The sequence below is a fragment of the Sceloporus occidentalis genome, unplaced genomic scaffold (assembly GCF_023333645.1).
Source record: "Sceloporus occidentalis isolate IW3139 unplaced genomic scaffold, rSceOcc1.0.p SCAF_5, whole genome shotgun sequence".
NCBI classification, from domain to species: domain Eukaryota; kingdom Metazoa; phylum Chordata; class Lepidosauria; order Squamata; family Phrynosomatidae; genus Sceloporus; species Sceloporus occidentalis.
This window is the reverse complement of record NW_028316985.1, coordinates 82456565-82476193: the sequence shown is the minus strand read 5'-3', so window position 1 is coordinate 82476193 and position 19629 is coordinate 82456565. Positions and strand designations below refer to the sequence as shown.

General features: G+C 40.0%; 2 protein-coding genes across 3 annotated transcripts in view; one reads left to right on the top strand and one right to left on the bottom strand.

Moving 5' to 3' along the window:
* Nucleotides 1-676: 676 nt before the first annotated feature.
* LOC149312400 (RAD50-interacting protein 1-like) lies at nt 677-18004 on the top strand. 2 transcript variants are annotated; one of them, XM_089524545.1, is made up of 16 exons: nt 677-758; nt 1138-1210; nt 2115-2179; nt 4537-4732; nt 5995-6236; nt 7282-7455; nt 7562-7714; nt 8833-8989; nt 9638-9748; nt 9849-10074; nt 12830-12967; nt 13659-13858; nt 14762-14976; nt 15382-15562; nt 15646-15764; nt 17174-18004. In XM_089524545.1, the coding sequence occupies exons 2-16, from the start codon at nt 1163-1165 to the stop codon at nt 17394-17396; spliced, it is 2448 nt and encodes an 815-aa protein (XP_089380671.1). In that variant the 5' UTR covers nt 677-758; nt 1138-1162; the 3' UTR covers nt 17397-18004. The 2 variants fall into 2 exon arrangements, with proteins under 2 accessions (XP_089380671.1, XP_089380670.1); XM_089524544.1 differs by lacking the exon at nt 677-758 and having other exon boundaries at nt 949-1210.
* Nucleotides 18005-18278: 274 nt separating this feature from the next.
* Nucleotides 18279-19629, bottom strand: part of LOC149312399 (EF-hand calcium-binding domain-containing protein 10-like) — a 3756-nt gene continuing 2405 nt past the window's right edge. Inside the window, exon 4 of the mRNA XM_089524546.1 lies at nt 18279-18535. Coding sequence (XP_089380672.1) covers nt 18499-18535 — 37 coding nt within the window. The 3' untranslated portion in view covers nt 18279-18498. The remainder of the gene's footprint in view (nt 18536-19629) is intronic.

Below are 19629 nucleotides of genomic sequence, written 5' to 3'. Positions count from 1 at the left end.
AACGTAGTTTATCATGGCACTAAAACTCTCTCTGACAGAGAAGGCCTAAATGTCTAACTGCAGTTCCCAGGATCCCCCAGCACTGAGCCAGGGCAGTTAAAGCAGCCTGAAACCTGGGTTATTTCTGCAGTGTGTTTTGGACCTTAGTCCTGCTGAAACTGGATGTCCTTTATGCTTAATGTGTAAAATATGCTATGTTTTGTGCCTTTATAACATCATGGCCTCCCCTCACTTTTGCCTAGAGTAGTGGTTACCCAAACTGTGCCCTTTAAGAGATTTTTATGGACTTCAGCTCCCAGAATCCCAAGCTATTGGCCAACATGGCTGAGGCTTCTGGGAACTGAAGTCCAAAGTCTCTTCAAAAGTACAGTTTGGGGACCACTCTAGTGTATATATGGAGATTATAGCAGTGATCCCAAAACTCTGCCCTTTAAGAGATTTTTTTTGGACTTCAGCTCCCAGAATCCCAAACTATTGGCCAACATGGCTGAGGCTTCTGGGAGCTGAAGTCCAAACTCTGTAAAGACTTCCCGAATCAAAACCGGAAGTTGGGTTTTCAGAAGGAGACCGTTGTCGACTTTAGGCGCTGGTGGCCACGTGACCCGTAGGAGCGAGTGGGCGGGGCTCCCTGTTCTCTCAGTCGCGAACGGTGCTGACTGACTGAGGCAACTGTGGGGGGGGGTTGGTGGAGGGGGCGGAGCTTTCCGCCGACACGTCGACGAGAGGGGCGTGGTCAGAGCGTGGAGGCCGTTGAGAGGGTAAGTGGTCCCCTCACGCGCCCCTTTGTTCGTTGCTGCTCTTAAAGGGCCAGCGACCCCTTTTAATGCACCTAAGACACACTGCGGAAATAACCCAGTTTGGTAGCGCTTTAACTCTTTGTCTTGGCTCAAGGCTATGGAATTCTGGGAGTTGGAGTTTGTTGTGGGGCCCAGAGCGGAGCATAGCCAAAACATTTAAAGCGCTACCAAACCGGGTTATTCCTCCAGTGTGGATGCAACATTACTCTGAACCCTGTCCCAGTCTTCTGGGATATGTACTTTCTGGATAAACTCCTATGTGAACACATTTTGATTAATGCGTTCTAGTCACACACTTAATATTTTAATTAACCAAGCTGTCAATCATTCTTTATCGCAGGGAGTTCTGACTGCGCAGTCCAGAGATGGCACAGCTGGCGCCGGAAAGCGAAGAAGCGCCGCTTCCTGAGGAGGTCCGTGGACTCGCTCGCCATTTCCCTAGGCGTATTTCTAATATTCGTATCCACTTCCGCAGCGTCTGGTTACCTATACATGCGTTGCGCATGGCTGTGCATTAAACGGGAATGCGCCCACATATGTGCTAACTGTTGCAGATTTAATTTGGAACCAGGGAAGTAATAGTGCCACTCTATTCTGCTTCGGATCACTTTGGAGGTATGCAGTTTAAATGCTGCATGCGTCCTAAGAGGCCGGAAGCCGCGCCAAAACCACGCTCCAGTCCTAATGGATTAAAACCCCATTAAAGTCAGAAGATGAAAACCAAGAAGATAGCGCATCATTATGCGTTCATTGGAGAGAATTCCTAAAAGCCTGTTGCAATAGAAAATGTTTCACTCATTGGCAGAAGGACAGCAAAGAGGGTCCTATATCATATAATGCATAAACAGGAATACAGGCTTCACAATATTCAACATCAGTCTTTACCTCTGTCTAATACCTCTATATATGACTCTCTTTATCCTTATTTTCTTTCCAGTTGTATCATATTATTGTTCTTCAGTCCAACTGAAGGCCATTTGTTGTTTCTTTCTTTGATCTTATAGTAGAAATATGAAATAAATACAGATTTTTCTACCAATAGAGCAGCTCCATTCCCGATTACACAGAGAATTTCTTTTTATACACATCAGAAATGATGTTTCCCCCATTATCTGCCTGAAATATTGATGGCTTCAAATAACTGCCACTGCAGAAGGTCTGGTTGGTTTTCTTCCTGTTATATTAATTCTAGTCTGCCCATCTAGAAGTCTGTCCATCTAAATCTCCATAATGAAGATTTGAAGGAAATAGTTGTTGAAAGCGGATATAGATCACAAACCAAAGGAATTTGACTCACATGCTTCCCTCTCATAACAGGAAACTAAGGAAGAAGATGGACCAATGGAAGACACAAAAGATCCCGAAGAAGCCCAGCTATTTCAGTGAGTACTCTCAAAGAAAGCAAAAACTGGATCACTGACAGCAGAACCTACTTAGGAATGAGACACATCTCAAAATGCAATTCAGTTATATTTAGCTGTTAAAAAACCTGACATATTTTAGTTTGTGAATATATTGAGGCCTTCTTCAAAAGGGTCAATAAACTATCTGCCAAAATCTCTGGTAAAACAATTTCCACTATAATTTATTGGTGACTAAGAAGTGTCACCATTAAGAAAAATTCTTTGCATTTATTGTATTTGCATGCTGCCTTTCTTCTGGAGTGGAATTGAAGGCAGCTCACAAAAGGAATCAGACTCTAAAGTTATGGCCAAAGACAGGTGTAGGCCTAACTATATAGCAATAGCATTTACATTTATATACTGCCTAATAGTGAACTCAGCACTCCGTAAGCCAGTGATTCCCAAACTTTAGTCCTCCACACGTTTTGGACTTCAACTCCCAGAATTCCCAGCCAGCTTGGCCAACAGTGAGGAACTCTGGGAGCTGGAGTCCAAAACATCTGGAGGACAAAAGTTTGAGAACCACTGCTCTAAGTGGTTTGCAATCTGCAAGCCAATTGCCCCCGACAAGATGGGTACTCATTTTACCAAGCTATGAAAGGATGGAAGGCTGAGTCAGCCTTGGAGCCCTGGGACTGAACTCACAACCTTATGGCTGCAGTATTGGCATTTAACCCCTGTGCCACCAGGGCAGAAATCACTAGCCTGGGAAATATAACTTGTGAGATGCTTATATAAATTAAACCAAAGCAGACACAGATGAACGCCTCAATCTGCAACCATTGTGCCAAGGCAACAGAATGTTCTTTCTTGATGGTGGGATACAAACCGCCAAATAGTACGTCATCAATATGTACTAGGGTTAGGAAGGGGCGGTGCTTCCGCACCCCCCTAACCCTAATACGTATTGAATACGTACAAGATGGCGGCGCCCTGTTCATACGGGCGCAGCCATCTTGACGTATCGGACGCTGAGCGTCCGTATGCGTCGCGTCCTTTGTGACGTAGCGAGTGCGCCCCTGGCGCCTCGCTACGTCGCAAACGCGACTCCAAAAGAAGCTCCATTTTGGAGCTTCTTTTTTGCTCCATGCGGGAGCCGTGCGGTTTGGCTGCTGCAGCTCCCGCGCGGAGCAAACGGCGGCAGCGGGGTAGCGCCGCAAAGCGGCGGTTTGTATCCCGCCTTGATGTCTCTAGAAACCACAGGTTTTTCCAGACTTCCAGATCAGGCTTTTTGGGTGTTTAAGGTGGGTGGGCTGCATTGGGAGAACAGTCCCCTCCCAGGGGGCAGTTCAAGATGTAGATGTTTGATCCTGGCCCTAATCCTTGCAAAGAGAAGGGAATTTGTGAGACTTTGGCTATAGCTAGTATACCTTCCCCAATTCTAAAGGAAGAATAAATGTCCTATCTTGAGAACGCCGACAGTGTGAAATGATCTCCAACAAAGATACACCAGTTTCATGATGACGTACTAACCAGGCATTTTCCTCCATTGGACTGGCCCATCCATAATGCCAGGTGTGTTCTTCTAAATGAGCCACTCTGAACTTATCACTCCTGGTGGAAATACTGGGATTTTTATTCTCTTGAAAATGTATTTGGTGCTTTAAGTACATACACTTCTCCCAGATTTAATTTTCTTCCTTAGTGGGATCTGTTATATTGGCTGCTTTTGGCTGAGTTTTTAATGTAATGTCTATCATTCTTGGTATTTGCCAAACCTCCATGGTAAATTTTGCTCTGGGACAGTTGTGTAATTTTGATGGGGCTAGGGGTGAATTTTTTGAACCTCAAACTCTTGAAAGGTTGCATGGGCCTGTTACAGACTGCCAAAATAAAACTGCTTCAGGTCTCTTTGGAGGTATGCTATTTAAATGATGCATGGGTCCTAAGAGTCTGGAGGTCGCGCCAAAGCCACACTCCATTCCTAAGCACCGGAGTGCAGCTTTTGGTGCAGCTTCCGGATACTTAGGATGCATGCATCATTTAAACAGCATACCTCCAAAGATACCCAAAGCAGCTTTATTTTGGCAGTCTGTAACAGGCCATGGACTGCCAAAAATGCTCTCCCATGGAGGGAGAAATTTAGAAATGGATGAAAGTTAAATTTTGGTGTTGAAAAATAGGTGTTTTTATGGTAAACTGTGCAGGAGGAGTCTGATCTAATAAGAATGTGAGTTACTGTTCCTGGAGGCTTCCAGAAGAGGCAACTCATCCCCTTTGCTAGAAAGGATGGTTGGGAGGGGGGCAGAAGGGGCATGTGGTGGTTACATGTGGTCCCAGGGTTGAACTTTGGCTACCTTTGCCCTGGGAGTTAACAAGAAATTTCTCCAACCCAGTACTGCAGGTGATGCTGAGAAGGAAGCCCTTAAGAGTGAAAAAGAGAGAATGCCTAGAGACCCAGAGAGCTGTGACATACCTTTTTACGTGTCTGAATTTGTGGAAAGGGAGGTTGGCATTGACTGTGATTCATTAAGCAAGCTTAGCAGACTTATTGAGCAGCTGACAGAAAACAAAATAAAGTTAGAAGAACAGGTGAGTTGCATATATTAAAGGCGTTAATATAGTAGTTAAATGCATGAAAGACACACAGTTCCTCACACAAATTTCCAATTCTGATGTCTGTATGTGTTGTAGCACCCTCTTGAGCTAGCCTCACATTCACATCTCAGAAGCACAGTTGGTGGTGTTCTTGTTCTTTAACATTGGAGATGACTTTTAAAAAAAGTTAACTTGCATTTAATATATTTTACGTTGGAAATACTGGTCTAGATCTTGATATGCATATTTTTCAGGAGAGTTAGCAGATGTGAACTTCCCATGGCAGGCTTTCCAGTCCTGTATCTATCAGTTCTCTCATGAACTACAGTGCTTCTCCAGTAGTAGAAGAAAAGTATTTCACATGTAGACTGTTATTTGCATTTGGTTGTTGTAAACCATCTAAGGTATATTTTGCAATGCTAGAATAAATGCTTCTTAGCTAAAATTTCACCAGTGGAATAACATTTGTGATATAATGCAGAATAATACATATATTCATCATCTAGTTTTTATAGGTGATCAAAAGATTTAAAAATCATGACATAACAACTGAAACTAGGATTTAGAAACTAGGGTGCTCTTTTCTTCATGAATGTCCCTTATCTCTTTTGTGTTTGGTTATTCTGTAGTGACTACCTCCAAAAGATTAAAATGAAGATGGTGTCTGGCATCTTATAATTCAGTTATGATGCTGTAAGTTAGACTAAGGATGTCATAACTGCTTTGTATTCTCATTTGCGATTGTGGCACTACTGCCCATTTAACTGCGAATGAACCTGAAACCCACTTTAAAAGCCAGTCAGCTGTCTGGAGCAATGGAGGTCTGTACTGTGGTCAAGTGGAGTGTTTCAGGGTGATGTGACCAGCCTCCTCCCAGTGCAAGTGCCACTTTAAGAAGCAGAAGCAGAGACCACATCAAGAACCTGTCATAACTCTTCAGTGCAGTGTTGCTCACTAGCAGAAGCTGGTTGGTCATTCAGCCATGCCCTGCAGCACCGATTTCTGTGGTTGGATGGGAGCTAAAGTGTAGCTGCAGCATTGTGACTATGTGTCTGATGTAAAATCTCAGCTGATACAGGAGGATTTGCAGGTTCTATCAAGTTTCATACCCTCCAGCTAATTAATCCCCTAGTGTCAGGTTAAATCTAAAATAGGCCAAAATGTTATGCTAATACTGTTTTGCTTTGTATAATGGAAATGTCCTATGAAGTGTGGCTACCTATTACTTTTTCATATATCTATCTGTTTTTATAAAGGTGCTTACAGTTTCATCTGAAGTTCCCAAAAGAATTCAGCAGGCCTTACAGAATGCAGAGGACTCTAAATTGTCTCTCAGTCAACTTCTGGACAAGGAAAGCCTTTTGTATGATTCAATTAATAACCATTTGTTGACATCCCAGCCATGGATGGTGGATCTTGGTTTACTGATCAGTCAAGTAAAAGAAGTTGAACGGCACCTTGCTTATTTAAAGTGGATTTCACAAATAGAGGAATTAAGGTTAAAAAAAATATCCTATTTTGTTGTGCATATTATGGTGAAAGATTTAGAGCCACTAAATACTTATTTACCATGATGAAAAGGAACATGTGTGTAGCCCTTTTAAAAAGTGTAAAAATCCTGCTGATGGAGATGATAAATGTAACCCCTTCCCTTGAGTTCTTCCCAAACCACTGCTTAGTATAATTTTAATTTTTTTGAAAGGACTCTTGTGCTTAAATCAGGAGGGATAAGTGTGTACTCAGGGTCTTGTTTGTGCCAGACCCTATCCAGTGGTATTATAGCCATGGTCTGAAGCGAAATTCTAGGAGAGATGCAGCAATTGGACTCATGCAAATTTCTCAAGCTCCTTTTCCCCCTAGAACTCCCACCAAATATTTTCTAATACTCACTCATGTATTTGTTCATGGCTACAATCTTAACATACAGTTCAGTATACTTATTGAAACCTGGGTTTAAACATGCTTAATTCTTCATTGGACTGTGGCCATTCTGTAAGTGCTGCTAGCAAGAAAGCCTTTGCTGTAGTTTATTTTAGGGATTTTTATGTTGCTTTACCTGGTATTTTATCAGAAATTAAGCTGCAATGGGCATGTGAGAAAATAACCCATAAATGATTAATACATTTAGTATTTATTGATTTTAACTAATTAAAGCAATATATAGATATAGGTATAGATAAATATTCATTAACCTTATACTTAACAAAAGTAGAACAATGTAGGTCTCTGTTAATTGAGCAGGTCCAGTGATGGCAGTGGCTTGCCTATTACTTTATGGCATTGCTGAATATCTAGAGTTTATATACGTAGTTTAATATTGCCCCTCATATCTTTAACATTTAAAAGATATTTCTATTCTTTTCTGATGTTAAAGTTCTTAAAATAACTTTAAATGCAATTTTATCTTGGTAATCTTTTGATCTCTGTAACATTGTCCTCTTTTCTGTTTTTTGCTCCTGTTATATCTGATCATGTTTGGACCATCTACTACAATGTTTAAAAGGTCTTTACACATTGGTCACGTTTTTGTATCTCTTTCTTAGTGACAACATTCAGCAATATCTTATGACCAACAATGTTCCAGAGGCTGCTACTACTTTAGCATCTATGGCTGAACTGGATATCAAGCTGCAGGAGTCATCTTGTTCTCATCTTCTTTCTTTTGTGAGATCTACTGTTCAGTTCTGGCACAAGATCCTGAAGGATAGACTGTCAAGGTAGAAAAGGAAAGGTTTATTTTTCAGTTGGATTTTCTTCTGTTTCTATCAATTTCTTAGTTTTCACTTGGTCTGCTGAATTATAATACATGTTCCTCCATTGCAGTGATTTTGAGGAGGCTTTAACTCATCTTCATTGGCCATTTGTTGGACCAGCACAATCCCAGCCTTTTGGCTTGACTGGAGCACCCACCAATGCTGTTGAGATATATAGTAACTTTGAGATGCTCTTTTCTCAACTCCTGAAACTGCAAATTTCGTATCCTTTAAAAATGTTTTCCCTTTCTAGTGTATATATGCACATACTCCCAACAAATATAGGATTATTGGGAACAGCTGCATCTGAAAGTTCAGTTTTGAAAGGTAAGGAAAGACAGGTATCTCTGTCTGGCTTCACAGAGTTGTATGATACCTTGTTCTGCTTCTCAATCTATTTCAGCTTAAAGGTATAGCAGCCTGTATCCAAGTTGGGCACTCTATCAAAGGTGCAGGGGTGTGTGCAGGGGTGGAGCAGTGTCATACACTCCTGTGAAACACAAGAAGGTGAAGGTTTTTTAATGGTGTGAAGCTTTATCAACAGGTAACTTCTACAGATCAACATCCTATTAAAAGCAGAGGAACAGGTGCCAGAAAAAGAACTGGTTACTCTATAGGTCAGACAGTTTTGTACAAAACTAAGAGTGGAAATAGTTTTAAGGTAGGGCTTGCTTCATTTCATCAACATAAATTATTTTTAGAATTATTGATTTTCAAAACTGTGATGCAGGAATGTACAAATGGCAAGTGAGAAGCTTACAACAATCCCCAGCATTTGTCTGTCTGGCCTCCAACCCAGGTTTATAGCCTAAAGAAGTCTTCAGTTGTGTGCATCTAAACAGTTTTCTTCTTTGAAAGCACAGAATATTTTAAACAACAACAGCAAACAAACAACCATCCCTCTTACGTGAACATCAACCAAAGCTTTGACAGAGTTGTTCGGCTATGTGCCTCAGCACAGGTGGATGAGGATGGGAAGCTGTGACTCTGGAGAGACAAACTCTTCCAAAACTTCTGCTATAGCTTTCAGGGCAGTTTTAAGATATAGAACAGTTCATCACTGCTGGCATTATAGGACCTATGAGTTTCACAGTATCCAGGGCCTAGTAGAGGCAAGGTTTGCAGCATGTTAATGTTAAGACATTAGGGTTGCATTTAGGCCAAGCTAGGGTCCCACTAAAGTCTGTGAAAAGGTAATCCTTACACACAACACTTGTATTGATTTCATTGGGGCTAAACTAATTTGGCATAGTTTCAACCATACATTCATGTTGTCAGAATTAAAGAATTCATCATAAAGTTGTATTTCTATTGATAGTTTCCTTTGACTCTTAATCTCAGAGATGAACTGTTAACCAAACCAAAGCAGCTTCCAGAAAAGTACCTTCTTCCTCCCACTCCACCTGTTATATTACCCATGCAGATTATGGTGGCTCCTCTTCAGAAAAGATTCAAGTATCATTTCACAGGGAATAGGCAAACAAATGTTCTAAGCAAGGTGAGGTATTGCTGTACAAAATATTTTTCTTAAAAATAAAACCAATCTTTTTAAAGTGTTTATTGAGGCCTTCTGGGGCTTGCCTCTCATGTGTTCCTTATCTGTTCTCTAATTTTTCAAATTTCCTTTAAAACACAAGTCAAGACTAGCCTTTTAACTACCAAAGCCGTATAGAAGAATATTCAAACACTATTCTACCCCTTACTTGGGAAGAAGTGAAAGTGCTCCCAATGTGTTACGGTGTGTTGGCCAGCAAGTGCAGACCCTGGGATGATCAATGTACATTTGGCATTTTCCATGTCTTTTAAAATGCTACTCAAATCAAGTGTTATTTCATATAAATTTAAATAAATAATGTTTGTCCAGTTAATGTTCTGTATTGTCATGCATCCCATTTTCCTATTGTCTGCTGTAATGAAATTCTTGGTTTATTCATGAAAAACCTTGCCTGTTCAGTGCACATGTGGAAACTTCCCATTTGACAAATTATGGGTTCAACATGGAGGACTGGCCCAACAGACTGTAATGTGATATAGATTTGCATGGGGTATGTGCTGTAATCTGTCATAGAAGTGTGTATCTTTGATCTAGCAACAGGCAGGTTGTTTTTCTTGAATGTATTAAGAGTCTTCTTTTCTTCCTCAAAAGCCTGAATGGTACCTAACCCAGGTGCTTATGTGGATTGGAAATCATGCTAAGTTTCTTGATGACAAAGTCCAACCAATATTGGACAGGGCAGGCTCTCCAGTCAGTGCAAGAGTAAGCATCTATATTCTTTTTAATCTGCTTGATATCAGTATGAGCAATACAGCCGCATTTGCTGTTTTCATCTTAATCCTTCTCTTTATCTCTTCTCAAGTTGGAGTTTTCTCGAGCTTTGGTGATGGTGATCCTGGAGAAGTTGGCTGCTGACATTCCTTGCTTGTTGTATGATGACAGCCTCTTCTGTCACCTGGTGGATGAGGTACTTCTGTTTGAGAGAGAGCTGCACGGTGTTCATGGATATCTCAGCAGCTTTTCCAGCTGTATGCACATTTTATCAGAAGAAACCTATTTTCAAAGATGGTTAACTGTGGAAAGAAAATGTAAGGTGCTATCAGGGGATTTACGTGGTCAAAAGCAATCCTAAACTTTTACTTTAGAGAACAGTTGCTTTGAATAGGATCAGGTTCTTTAACTAGAGAATGTAGAAATAGGCTTTCAAAGTATATTTGGGTTGGGAAATACATTATATTCTGGTCATTCTTCCTGCCACTGCTGCATATGGGGTCTGCCTTTGAATACAATCCAGAAACTTCAGGTTTGAGAAGGAGAGAGTAGATTTGTTAGTAAGGACAGGCCAACGGATTACATTGCTCTTTCAGTTACAATGACTATCAATCTGTTTCTGGGCCCAGTATATAAGGACTGGTTTTAAAATTAAATGTGTGAAACATTTTGGTGCTAGGTCACACAAAGGAGCTTCTCCTTTCATACTACACTTGGACCCTACAGTCATTTGAGGCTGTCCAAATGCCCTCATGAAATGACTGAAGGAGTGTGGCTGCGAGAAAACTTTTTCATTGCTGATGCTCCATGGAGTGCCCTATTCAAAAATATTCTCTTTGTTCCTATTGTCGGGGCGGGGGGGGGGGGGGGCAGGTGAGGATCTTTTTATTCTCTCTGCCATTTTAAGAATTGTGTTTAGTGGTTTTAGGTCTTCAGGCTATTTCATTTTTTAACTGGGGGGGTTACTTTGGTTTTAATTATGCTATGCTGTTTTTATTCTGTATAAAATTATTAATTATGCTATGCTGTTTATTCTGTATTTCTGATTTTGGTTTGTGCAATTTTATTACTGTTTAATTATGATCTTCATATATAATGTTCCTTTTTAGTTACCTGTATACTGTCCGGAGAACTTTAGTGTTTTGGGCAATCTAAAAGGGTTTTTTAAAAATTGCATTCTGAAAAGGGCAGACAATTTCCTAGTATGGAGGAAATTTCCTAGCTGGGTGGCCACTGGAGGGCACAAGTTTAACCCAGCAATATTAGTTGTCAAAAGCACAAAAGACCCTAGCTAATCGAGGGCTTGAACATACAGGCCAAAATAAAGCTGCTTTGGGTCACTTTGAAGGTATGCTGTTTAAATGACACACACATCTTAAGAGGCCAGAAGCTGCACCAAAGCTGCACTCCGGTCCTTAGGACTGGAATGTGACTTTGGCATAACTTCCGGCCTCTTAGGACACATACATCATTTAAACAGCATACCTCCAAAGTGACCTGAAGCAGTTTTATTTTAGCCTATCTGTTCAGGCCCTAAAACAGGATTATAGGCTGCCAGTATATATTCCTAAAAACAGTCTGGTGGATCTGTAGCTACTGAGGCTTGTTCCGGGAGAAGGCTGCTTTTTCCAGAGGACACCTATACAACTCGAGTCCTTTGAAATTCATTTTCTGCAAAACAAATTCACAAGGAGAATGGTAGAGATTAAAATGTACCTTACTACCAAAGTATCAGACTGAGGGTGTTACCTTTGAGTTCCAGCCAGATCCATGTTCATGTAACTGTTTGCTGCTTTTGAGCCTCTAAGGTTCATTTCCCCCTTCTTCAGGTTTGTGATAGAAGTACAGTTCTCAAATTGAAGATTAAGCTTTACAGAAGCTCAGTGAAACCTACTGTATATACTCGACTATAAGTTGACATCATGTATAAGTTGAGGGCAAGTTTTGGGACCAAGTTATGGATTTTGATATGACCCATAGAGAGTAAAACATAGGGACATCTAACAAAGGATGTAAAGGATGAAGTAAAAGAAAACAATGCCAAAGAACTTACAAACTAGCATCTTCATTTTGACTTAAAATTACAGTGTTTACTATAATTGTCCCTTGACATTTGCGGGGGTTAGGGGCTCAGGGCTCCTGCAAAAGTGGAAAAACCATGTATATCTCTAGCCCCCCTCCCCCCATAACTCAGCCTACATAGTGGGCCTCCTTATTTATAAATAAATGAATACATAATGCCTGAGATCTAATCCCACCTGGGTGAGGGGTGGTCCCAGGACAATAGCAAAGGCTGTTGCAAGGTCTGGCAACCAAGTGTGCATTCTTCAGTCTTGCGAAGCAGGTATCTGGCAGGCTCTCCAGGCACCAGGAGAGCATGAAGAATGCATACCTGGTGGCCAGGCCTTGCCACTGCCACCCTGCCTCCCCTGAACGTGAGGCTGTTGTGTGTTGTGACAGCAGCATGTCTTGTTTACTCCAAAGGAAAGAGGAGCGGAGGACCATGCAAGGCTCTTCTGCTTGTTTGTTCCAAAGGCAGAGCACATTTACTCAAATGCCACCACCACTACCTTAAAAAAAAACCCATGAAGCTGTTATGTGAATATATTCTGCCTTTGGAACGAACAAACAGAGGCATCTTCCCATGGTCCCCACTCCTCCTTCTTTGGAAGAAACAAAAAGTACCACCGCATGAATGTGCTGCAGCACACAACAGCCTCAAGTTTTCGGAGACAGGGAGGCAAACTCCAGCGATCAGGTGCACATCCTTTATGCTCCCCTGTCTCTGAGGAGGAAAGCAGGTGTAATGGGGAGGTAGGGTTCCAGGGAAGGGGGAAGGCAAGGATCGAATTTCCATTTAATTATTGGTGGCAAACTCACAAATAATAGAATACATAGAAGTTGAACCCAAGAAAGTTGAGGAATAACTGTATATTGTTTTTCATTTCAAATTTATTTATAAAAGGCACAATTTGCATCTGAAAACAAAATTTGTATCTTTGAATAGCAAGGCAGCTAAGGTGAAAGGTATTTAAATATTTAAACTCATTATTGTTTTTGTGTGGTTGACAGTTGCTCTTCAAAAGATGGACTCCATGCTTTCATCTGAAGCTGCCTGGATATCACAGTACAAAGATATCACTGATGTAGATGAAATGAAAGTTCCAGACTGTGCTGAAACTTTTATGACTTTGCTACTGGTTATCACAGGTAATTATAACATCTCTGCCACTTGGCTTTGAATCTTCAATAATTCAAGAACTGTAACATATCTTTAACAAGGAAATCAGCATCATGTTAGTGGCTGTGGTGTCATCAAAGGAATAACAGGTGGAAATGAAATGCGCTTTGCATTTCAACAAATAAATGTAGCCCCTGTTGATTTTTTTTCTTTTGAACTTCAGTTAATAATTGAGAAAACAATGATCAGGCTTTTTATATCCATAGGAGACTGGATAATTGTCAGCACAGAAATATTTTGCAATTATTGGATTTTTAGCTCATCTACCAGTTGTTCCAGATGTGTCTTCAGCTGTTCTTTTCTGCTTGGTGCTTTGTTGATACTGCATTCCCATCCTTTAGTTGGCTTATATGCTGATTAATATCTGAGCCAAGGAGGGAGAAATAAAAACTGGCATGTATATATTTCCTAAATAATTTGTCAGCTTTTATTGCAGTTGTTAAATTGCTCCTTCTCTAATATGGCAGAAATTACAAAATGTGAGGAATCAAAGAAGATAGGCCCAGCTGTGCAAACTAGAAGGGTTAATTTCATATTATGCGAAAACACCTGTCAAAATCCATGGTACAAGTTAATCGTGATGGTGTTTTGTTTGAAAAGCATGAGCCCTCAAATCATAAAATAATTTAAATAACAAATGTCTTGCAATCTTCTGTACAGATAGGTATAAGCACCTTCCTACTGCTGCTAGAAAGCTCCAGTTCCTAGAATTGCAGAAAGAGTTGGTGGATGACTTCAGGATAAGACTAACTCAGGTTATGAAGGAAGAGACCAGAGCACCTTTAGCTTTCCGGTACTGTGCAATCCTAAATGCTGTCAACTACATAGCAAGTGTATTAGCAGACTGGGCTGACAACCTTGTAAGTGATTATTTTGTATAGTTATGTTTGCCATTTGTGGATTACTGAAACTAAATTTAATGATTTAAAAATGACTAACGAGTTCTTAATAATATAGAGCTGCTGTTCATATTCTCTAGTAGAGTTAAGAGACTTCTAGTTTTTGGGTACATTTAATACATGGCTATAAAAGCTATCTTTGATCAGGTTCATCTTGTTCAGCACTGTCTACTCTAGATGTGCAGAACGTGTTGCCCCCCTCCCCCCCCACCGGCATACTGCCTAATTCTGTACATCCTGTATCCCTAGAACCATTACGTGGCTGTGGGCAGCTATGTGCTTTCGGTAGTGTTCTTCCTCTCCGGGTAGACTTGATTTTCTACTTGCATATCAAAGAGAGCAGACTTGTGTGAGTGTACATGGCTGGCACTGGGCAGATGGCCAGGAGAAGTGTTGATGGTTGAGTGGTGTGTGTGATGAGATTAATTTTATCCTCACTCTCTTAAAATTCATAATAGACAAAATGAGAAGAATAGTATTGGGGTGGGGAGAGGCTGCTCTGGCTGTATCACTAGATTACAGATTATTTCTAAGAGAAGATGGTCATTGTCAGGAAAAAAAAAACTTATGAACTTTTCAGTCCTGGTCTGACATGGTAAGAAGTCTCTCTTTCATATCAGTCTATTCAGTCTTTATTAGAACTGGATGTAACAGGTGGTTGAACCTAGAAGCTTCTGCATGTATAGCATGTGTTCTACCAGGGGCTTACAGTCTGCTTCCCCCCAAAGAACAGTACTTAAACATTTTCAAAGCATCAAACTGCTGTAATTCTAAGGGACCAGAACTGGAGCTGTGCTACTGTTTTAGACAACTGTGAGTGTTTGGTGGTGTAGTGTTTACAGTTGGATCTCTATGTCTGTATAGTTCTTCTTGCAGCTTCAGCAGGCTGCATTGGAGGTTTGTGCTGACAGCAGTGCACTGAGTAAACTACAGCTTGGACAACTGGCTTCGATGGAAAGCTCTGTGTTTGATGATATGATTAACCTTCTGGAGCGTCTAAAACATGATATGCTGACTCGTCAAGTAGATCATGTCTTCCGAGAAGTCAAAGATGCTGCCAAAATGTACCGAAAAGAAAGGTAAAGCTTAGTTTCTTCTAATTAACAGAAATCGTTTCGAAGAGAAGAGTGTGAGAAACAAGAGAATTCAAAGATGAACAATATAGCCTAATGCACATTTGCCCCCAACATTTTATAGGATAATGTTGTTATCTTGTGCAAAAAATACTTGCAATTACAAGTTTTTTTGGTGCAAGTTTGGTACAAGCCAGATCTTTATATATGCTTGTTTGCTAGAGATGCTCCACCTACAATTGACTCGAGTCAGATGCACACAGATACAAACAGCATAGGTTTCTCACTGAAGAAAAGACATCTCATTCCAAATAGCAGCCTCATTTACCTCATTCCAAAATGCAAGCAAACAAACAGACTGCAGGTTGGAAATGTAGATATTTTGTAGTGATAATTTTTTGCTTTTTTTAGGTGGCTGTCTCTGCCGTCTCAGTCCGAACAGGCAGTAATGTCCTTGTCATCCACTGCCTGCCCATTGCTGCTTACCTTGAGAGACCAACTGCTACAGCTAGAGCAGCAGCTTTGCTACTCATTGTTCAAAATCTTCTGGCAAATGCTTGCAGAGAAGGTGGATTTGTTCATCTATCAGGAAGTAAGTATTGTGCCAGTAGTGTTTAATCATAAAAATGCTAGAATTGTTAAATAATTCTCCTTTTACCTGTCTACTTTATATAGATAATTCTGGCCAATCACTTCAATGAAGGAGGAGCAGCACAACTACAGTTTGACATGACCAGGAATCTTTTCCCTTTATTTTCACATTATTGCAAGCGACCAGAGAATTATTTTAAACAGTACGTAAATTTATCTTAAATTAATTAATGTCAGAAATTAAGTTTCAAGAGAATACTTGCTTTTTTAATGAAAGATGGAACGAATCTCAGTGTATATTCCCCTTCTCTTTTTTTCTGAGCAGCAAATCTTTAAGCTAGGGGTAATCTTCAAGGGGTCACATGTAGTAATAGATAGGGGCCTCTTCTCCTGTCCCACCACTTTGAAACACACACACACTTTTTCTCTCCCACATGCCATTCTCTGTCTTGTAGGAAAAGGTGAGATTAAGCCTGCTGAGATTCTATTGAAAATAGGGGGAAATGTGATGTATTGGGGGGATGTAAGCACTCAGCTATTTTGCAGGCTAGCCAGAACATGACAGGAACGGGCAGAAAAATGTTATTTCTGCATATCATGCCCCTAGCTTGGTGCTCCCAAGGCATCTGATGGGTCATTGCTGCCTACAGTTGTCCACGTGTGCTTAAAGCTATTGCATTTAATTTTACTTGAAATAATTTTTTCACAAGTGTGAAGCTCATAATTTGATAATGGTAATTAACATTGGAGAATACTCAAGGAATAACTTGGAAGTGGAAGAAATTTAAAAATATCATTGTTCTCACCAGATAACCGGAATACAATAGTCAAATGGTAACCAGGGTGGTGTAGTGATTTGAGGGTTGGACTATGACTCTGGAGATCAGGGTTTGATTCCCAACTCAGCCATGAAACACACTGGGTGACTTTGAGCTAGTCACATGGTCTCAGCCTCGGGGAAAAGCAATTAGAAACATCTGAACAAATCTTGCTAAGAAAGACCCATGATATGGTTGCCTTAGGGTTGCCATAAATCAGAAACAGCTTGAAGGCACAGATCAACAAATGAGCATTATTGATGAGAGATTCACCCCATGTATCAGCTGAGATGCATGCTAGTGGGTTGGATCTCAGTTTAGGTGTGCAATTGGGCTAGTGTGAGAGGACTTTCTAATTATTATTATTGTTATTAAACTTTATTTATATAGCACTGTAGATTTAACTTGTCTTTTCCATGAGTAACTATGGGCCACTGAAAATACTACACAGAGTCAGGGAATTCCTCTGAATGGGGTGAACTGTGATAATGGGAAAGGAGGATCCTTTAAAATCAGACTGAGGCATCTTCTTTGAGCAGACACTTTCCATCCACAAAGGGAAAATCCATCCACTGTGTTTAGTGGACTGTTTGACTTCTTTTTCTTTAAACACTTCCCCATCTCCTGACATTTTAAAAGGGTTTTTTTGTTTGTTTCAAAGATGATTTGCTAGATGTCATAATGTTCTTCTGTTTGAAAAAGAAACCGGAAGATCCATTTCATTAAAGGTAGTGATTAAATGCTCTGTGACTCTTCCACAATTTTGAAGACAACTTTTGTGTTTTCTTCCACAGTATAAAGGAGGCTTGTATTGTACTGAACTTAAATGTTGGCTCAGCCCTGCTTTTGAAGGATGTGCTACAGTCAGCTGCTGATAACAGAAGTGGAACCATCTTGAATTCAAATCTGCCTACAGCTGTAGCAGCATTAAATGAACTTGGAATCTATAAATTGGCTCAACAAGATGTTGAGATTCTTCTTAATCTGAGAACTAATTGGCCTAGTACTGGGAAATAAGCACACTTATAGACTGGAAACACTAATCCTTAGAGTATTCTGTGAAAAAACAAATCCAAACTTTTCTGTGCTTTTAAGTTATGTAGTATGTTACATTACATGCTAATTTTTAGTATGTAATTACTTTATTGAGCCAAGAAAAACTAACTGTTTATATGCCATAACTTTAAAGAGCACTTTTACATTGGCAAAAGCCGGTTGAAACTAAGCTGGACAGTATATTTAACTGGAATGTATTCTTGTCTAGTGCCAGGGGGGCAAATAGCATGAATCCCTGAAGTAATCAAGTGAAATTCTTTTCAGCAGATGCCCTATATGATAGGGACCACCCATGATAGGAGCAAGTGGGGACTGTTTTGAAAGTTTGGGGACTGAATTTTTACTGTGAGCTAGAGGTTTCTTTTGCCCTCCTTGTTGGTTTTTGTACTGCTCAGATTAATTTTTCGCCTTCCTTGGGAACAACTCTGGTCAGTTACATATCTGAGATATGTCCACAGGAGTCTCCTATCAAGACTCATCTAGACCAGTGTCACATTGTTCAACTGTTACAGATTTGCTCTGGCATAATAATTAATACGTGAAATGTATGAATGATGCCACACCTAGATTATTCCACCTAGTGGACTAATCGATTTTGGTCACAAGGCTAACGTATTGCCAATACAACTGAAAATATTGATTTTGCAGGAATTAAAAATGTGTTTATTTGGAAACCTACAATATAATGTGGAAAGGAAATTTTTTCCCCATTTTTAAAAGACAGTTGGTAGCTCTAACCTACCCTTTCCTGCAATGAAAAATGAATAACAGAATGTACATATGTCTAAACCTTGATGATGGACAGGACTAAATAAACAAAGCATTTAAGTTTGTTCCACTGAAATAAAAGGGACTAAAAACTGTTTCGATTTTTGACTATAATGTGATTAGCATTTATTTGATAAAAGATGATTACTTCAGAATATTTAAACTTTTATGAAAGATTAAATTCTATATTTTGTAAATGGTAATATAATTAGTATAACTAGGTACAGCATTTACGTACAAATAGCATTTTTCAGAAGGTGAAATCAGAATCAGTTCAGAACCAGCACACTTGAGGCTAAAATGCTGCCCACATTTCAGCGAATTTTTTCATCCTGTCAGGCAGACAGAGAACCAGTGTGAGTATATACAAATGAATCCTAATATTCACAGATTGCATAAATACAGAAGACTGATCGGGCTGTTTTTAATTATATTGATCAAGGAAATAACTTTTTTTAAAAACACATCTTTACATGTTAATTTTAAAATGTGTTCTGACGCACGATCAGTGAGTCAGACATGTTCAAGCACATGCAGTGAATCTGATAGACATGGATCTCAGTGCTCTCCTTACAGGAGGAGTTCCTCTAATCTCATGACAATAGTATTTAGCAAGGAAGGGGTGAGCTAGGTTGAATGCCTATGGAGTGGCATTGCTGGAGACATGAAAATTGGGTGGAGGAAGCTTCTGCAAAGGTAGCTTTCTGTTCCATACTTGTGTTTTCTTTTTAGTAACTGTCTTTCAAAGAATCTTTTGCTTGCTTTTCTTAACTAGTTATCGTTCACAATTCCCCATTTTCCTCTAGTAACATAAAATTCCCTTTAGAGTTAGTCCAAATCCCTCAAAATTCAAAGTTGGGAGACATGCAAGTTCTTGTTTAGCTCCCTTCTCTGAACTTCAGTTGGTTCCCGCCTACATGTTTATAGTAAAGGCCAGCTTCTTTGAAGAATGGGGGGAAGAAGCAATTGGGGAAATCCTACAAATGTTGACCACTCTTCAACAAAAAACCAGCAGTGATTGACGGTATAGGCACTACCTGCTGAGACAGTTGAATACAACAGTGAGGAAACTCTATGTTAACAAAATGCTCAGCTTCCGAGTCCCTAAAATCCAGAAGGCACTTACTGAAACATCATACCAGTTTGGGGAGCATTAGAGTGAACAGCAGTTAGGTGGAGATGGAAAGCAAGTGTCCGGGAAAACACAATACAGTCGGCACTCTGTATCCACAGATTCTTTATCCACGGATTCAACTATCCACATCTTAAAATATATATATTTTTTAAATATAAATTTCAAAAAGCAAACCTTGGTTTTGCATTTTATATAAGGAATGCTATTTGACTATGCCAGTGGTTCTCAATCTTCCTAATGCTGTGACCCTTTATTATAGTTCCTCATGTTGTGGTGACCCCTAGCCATAAA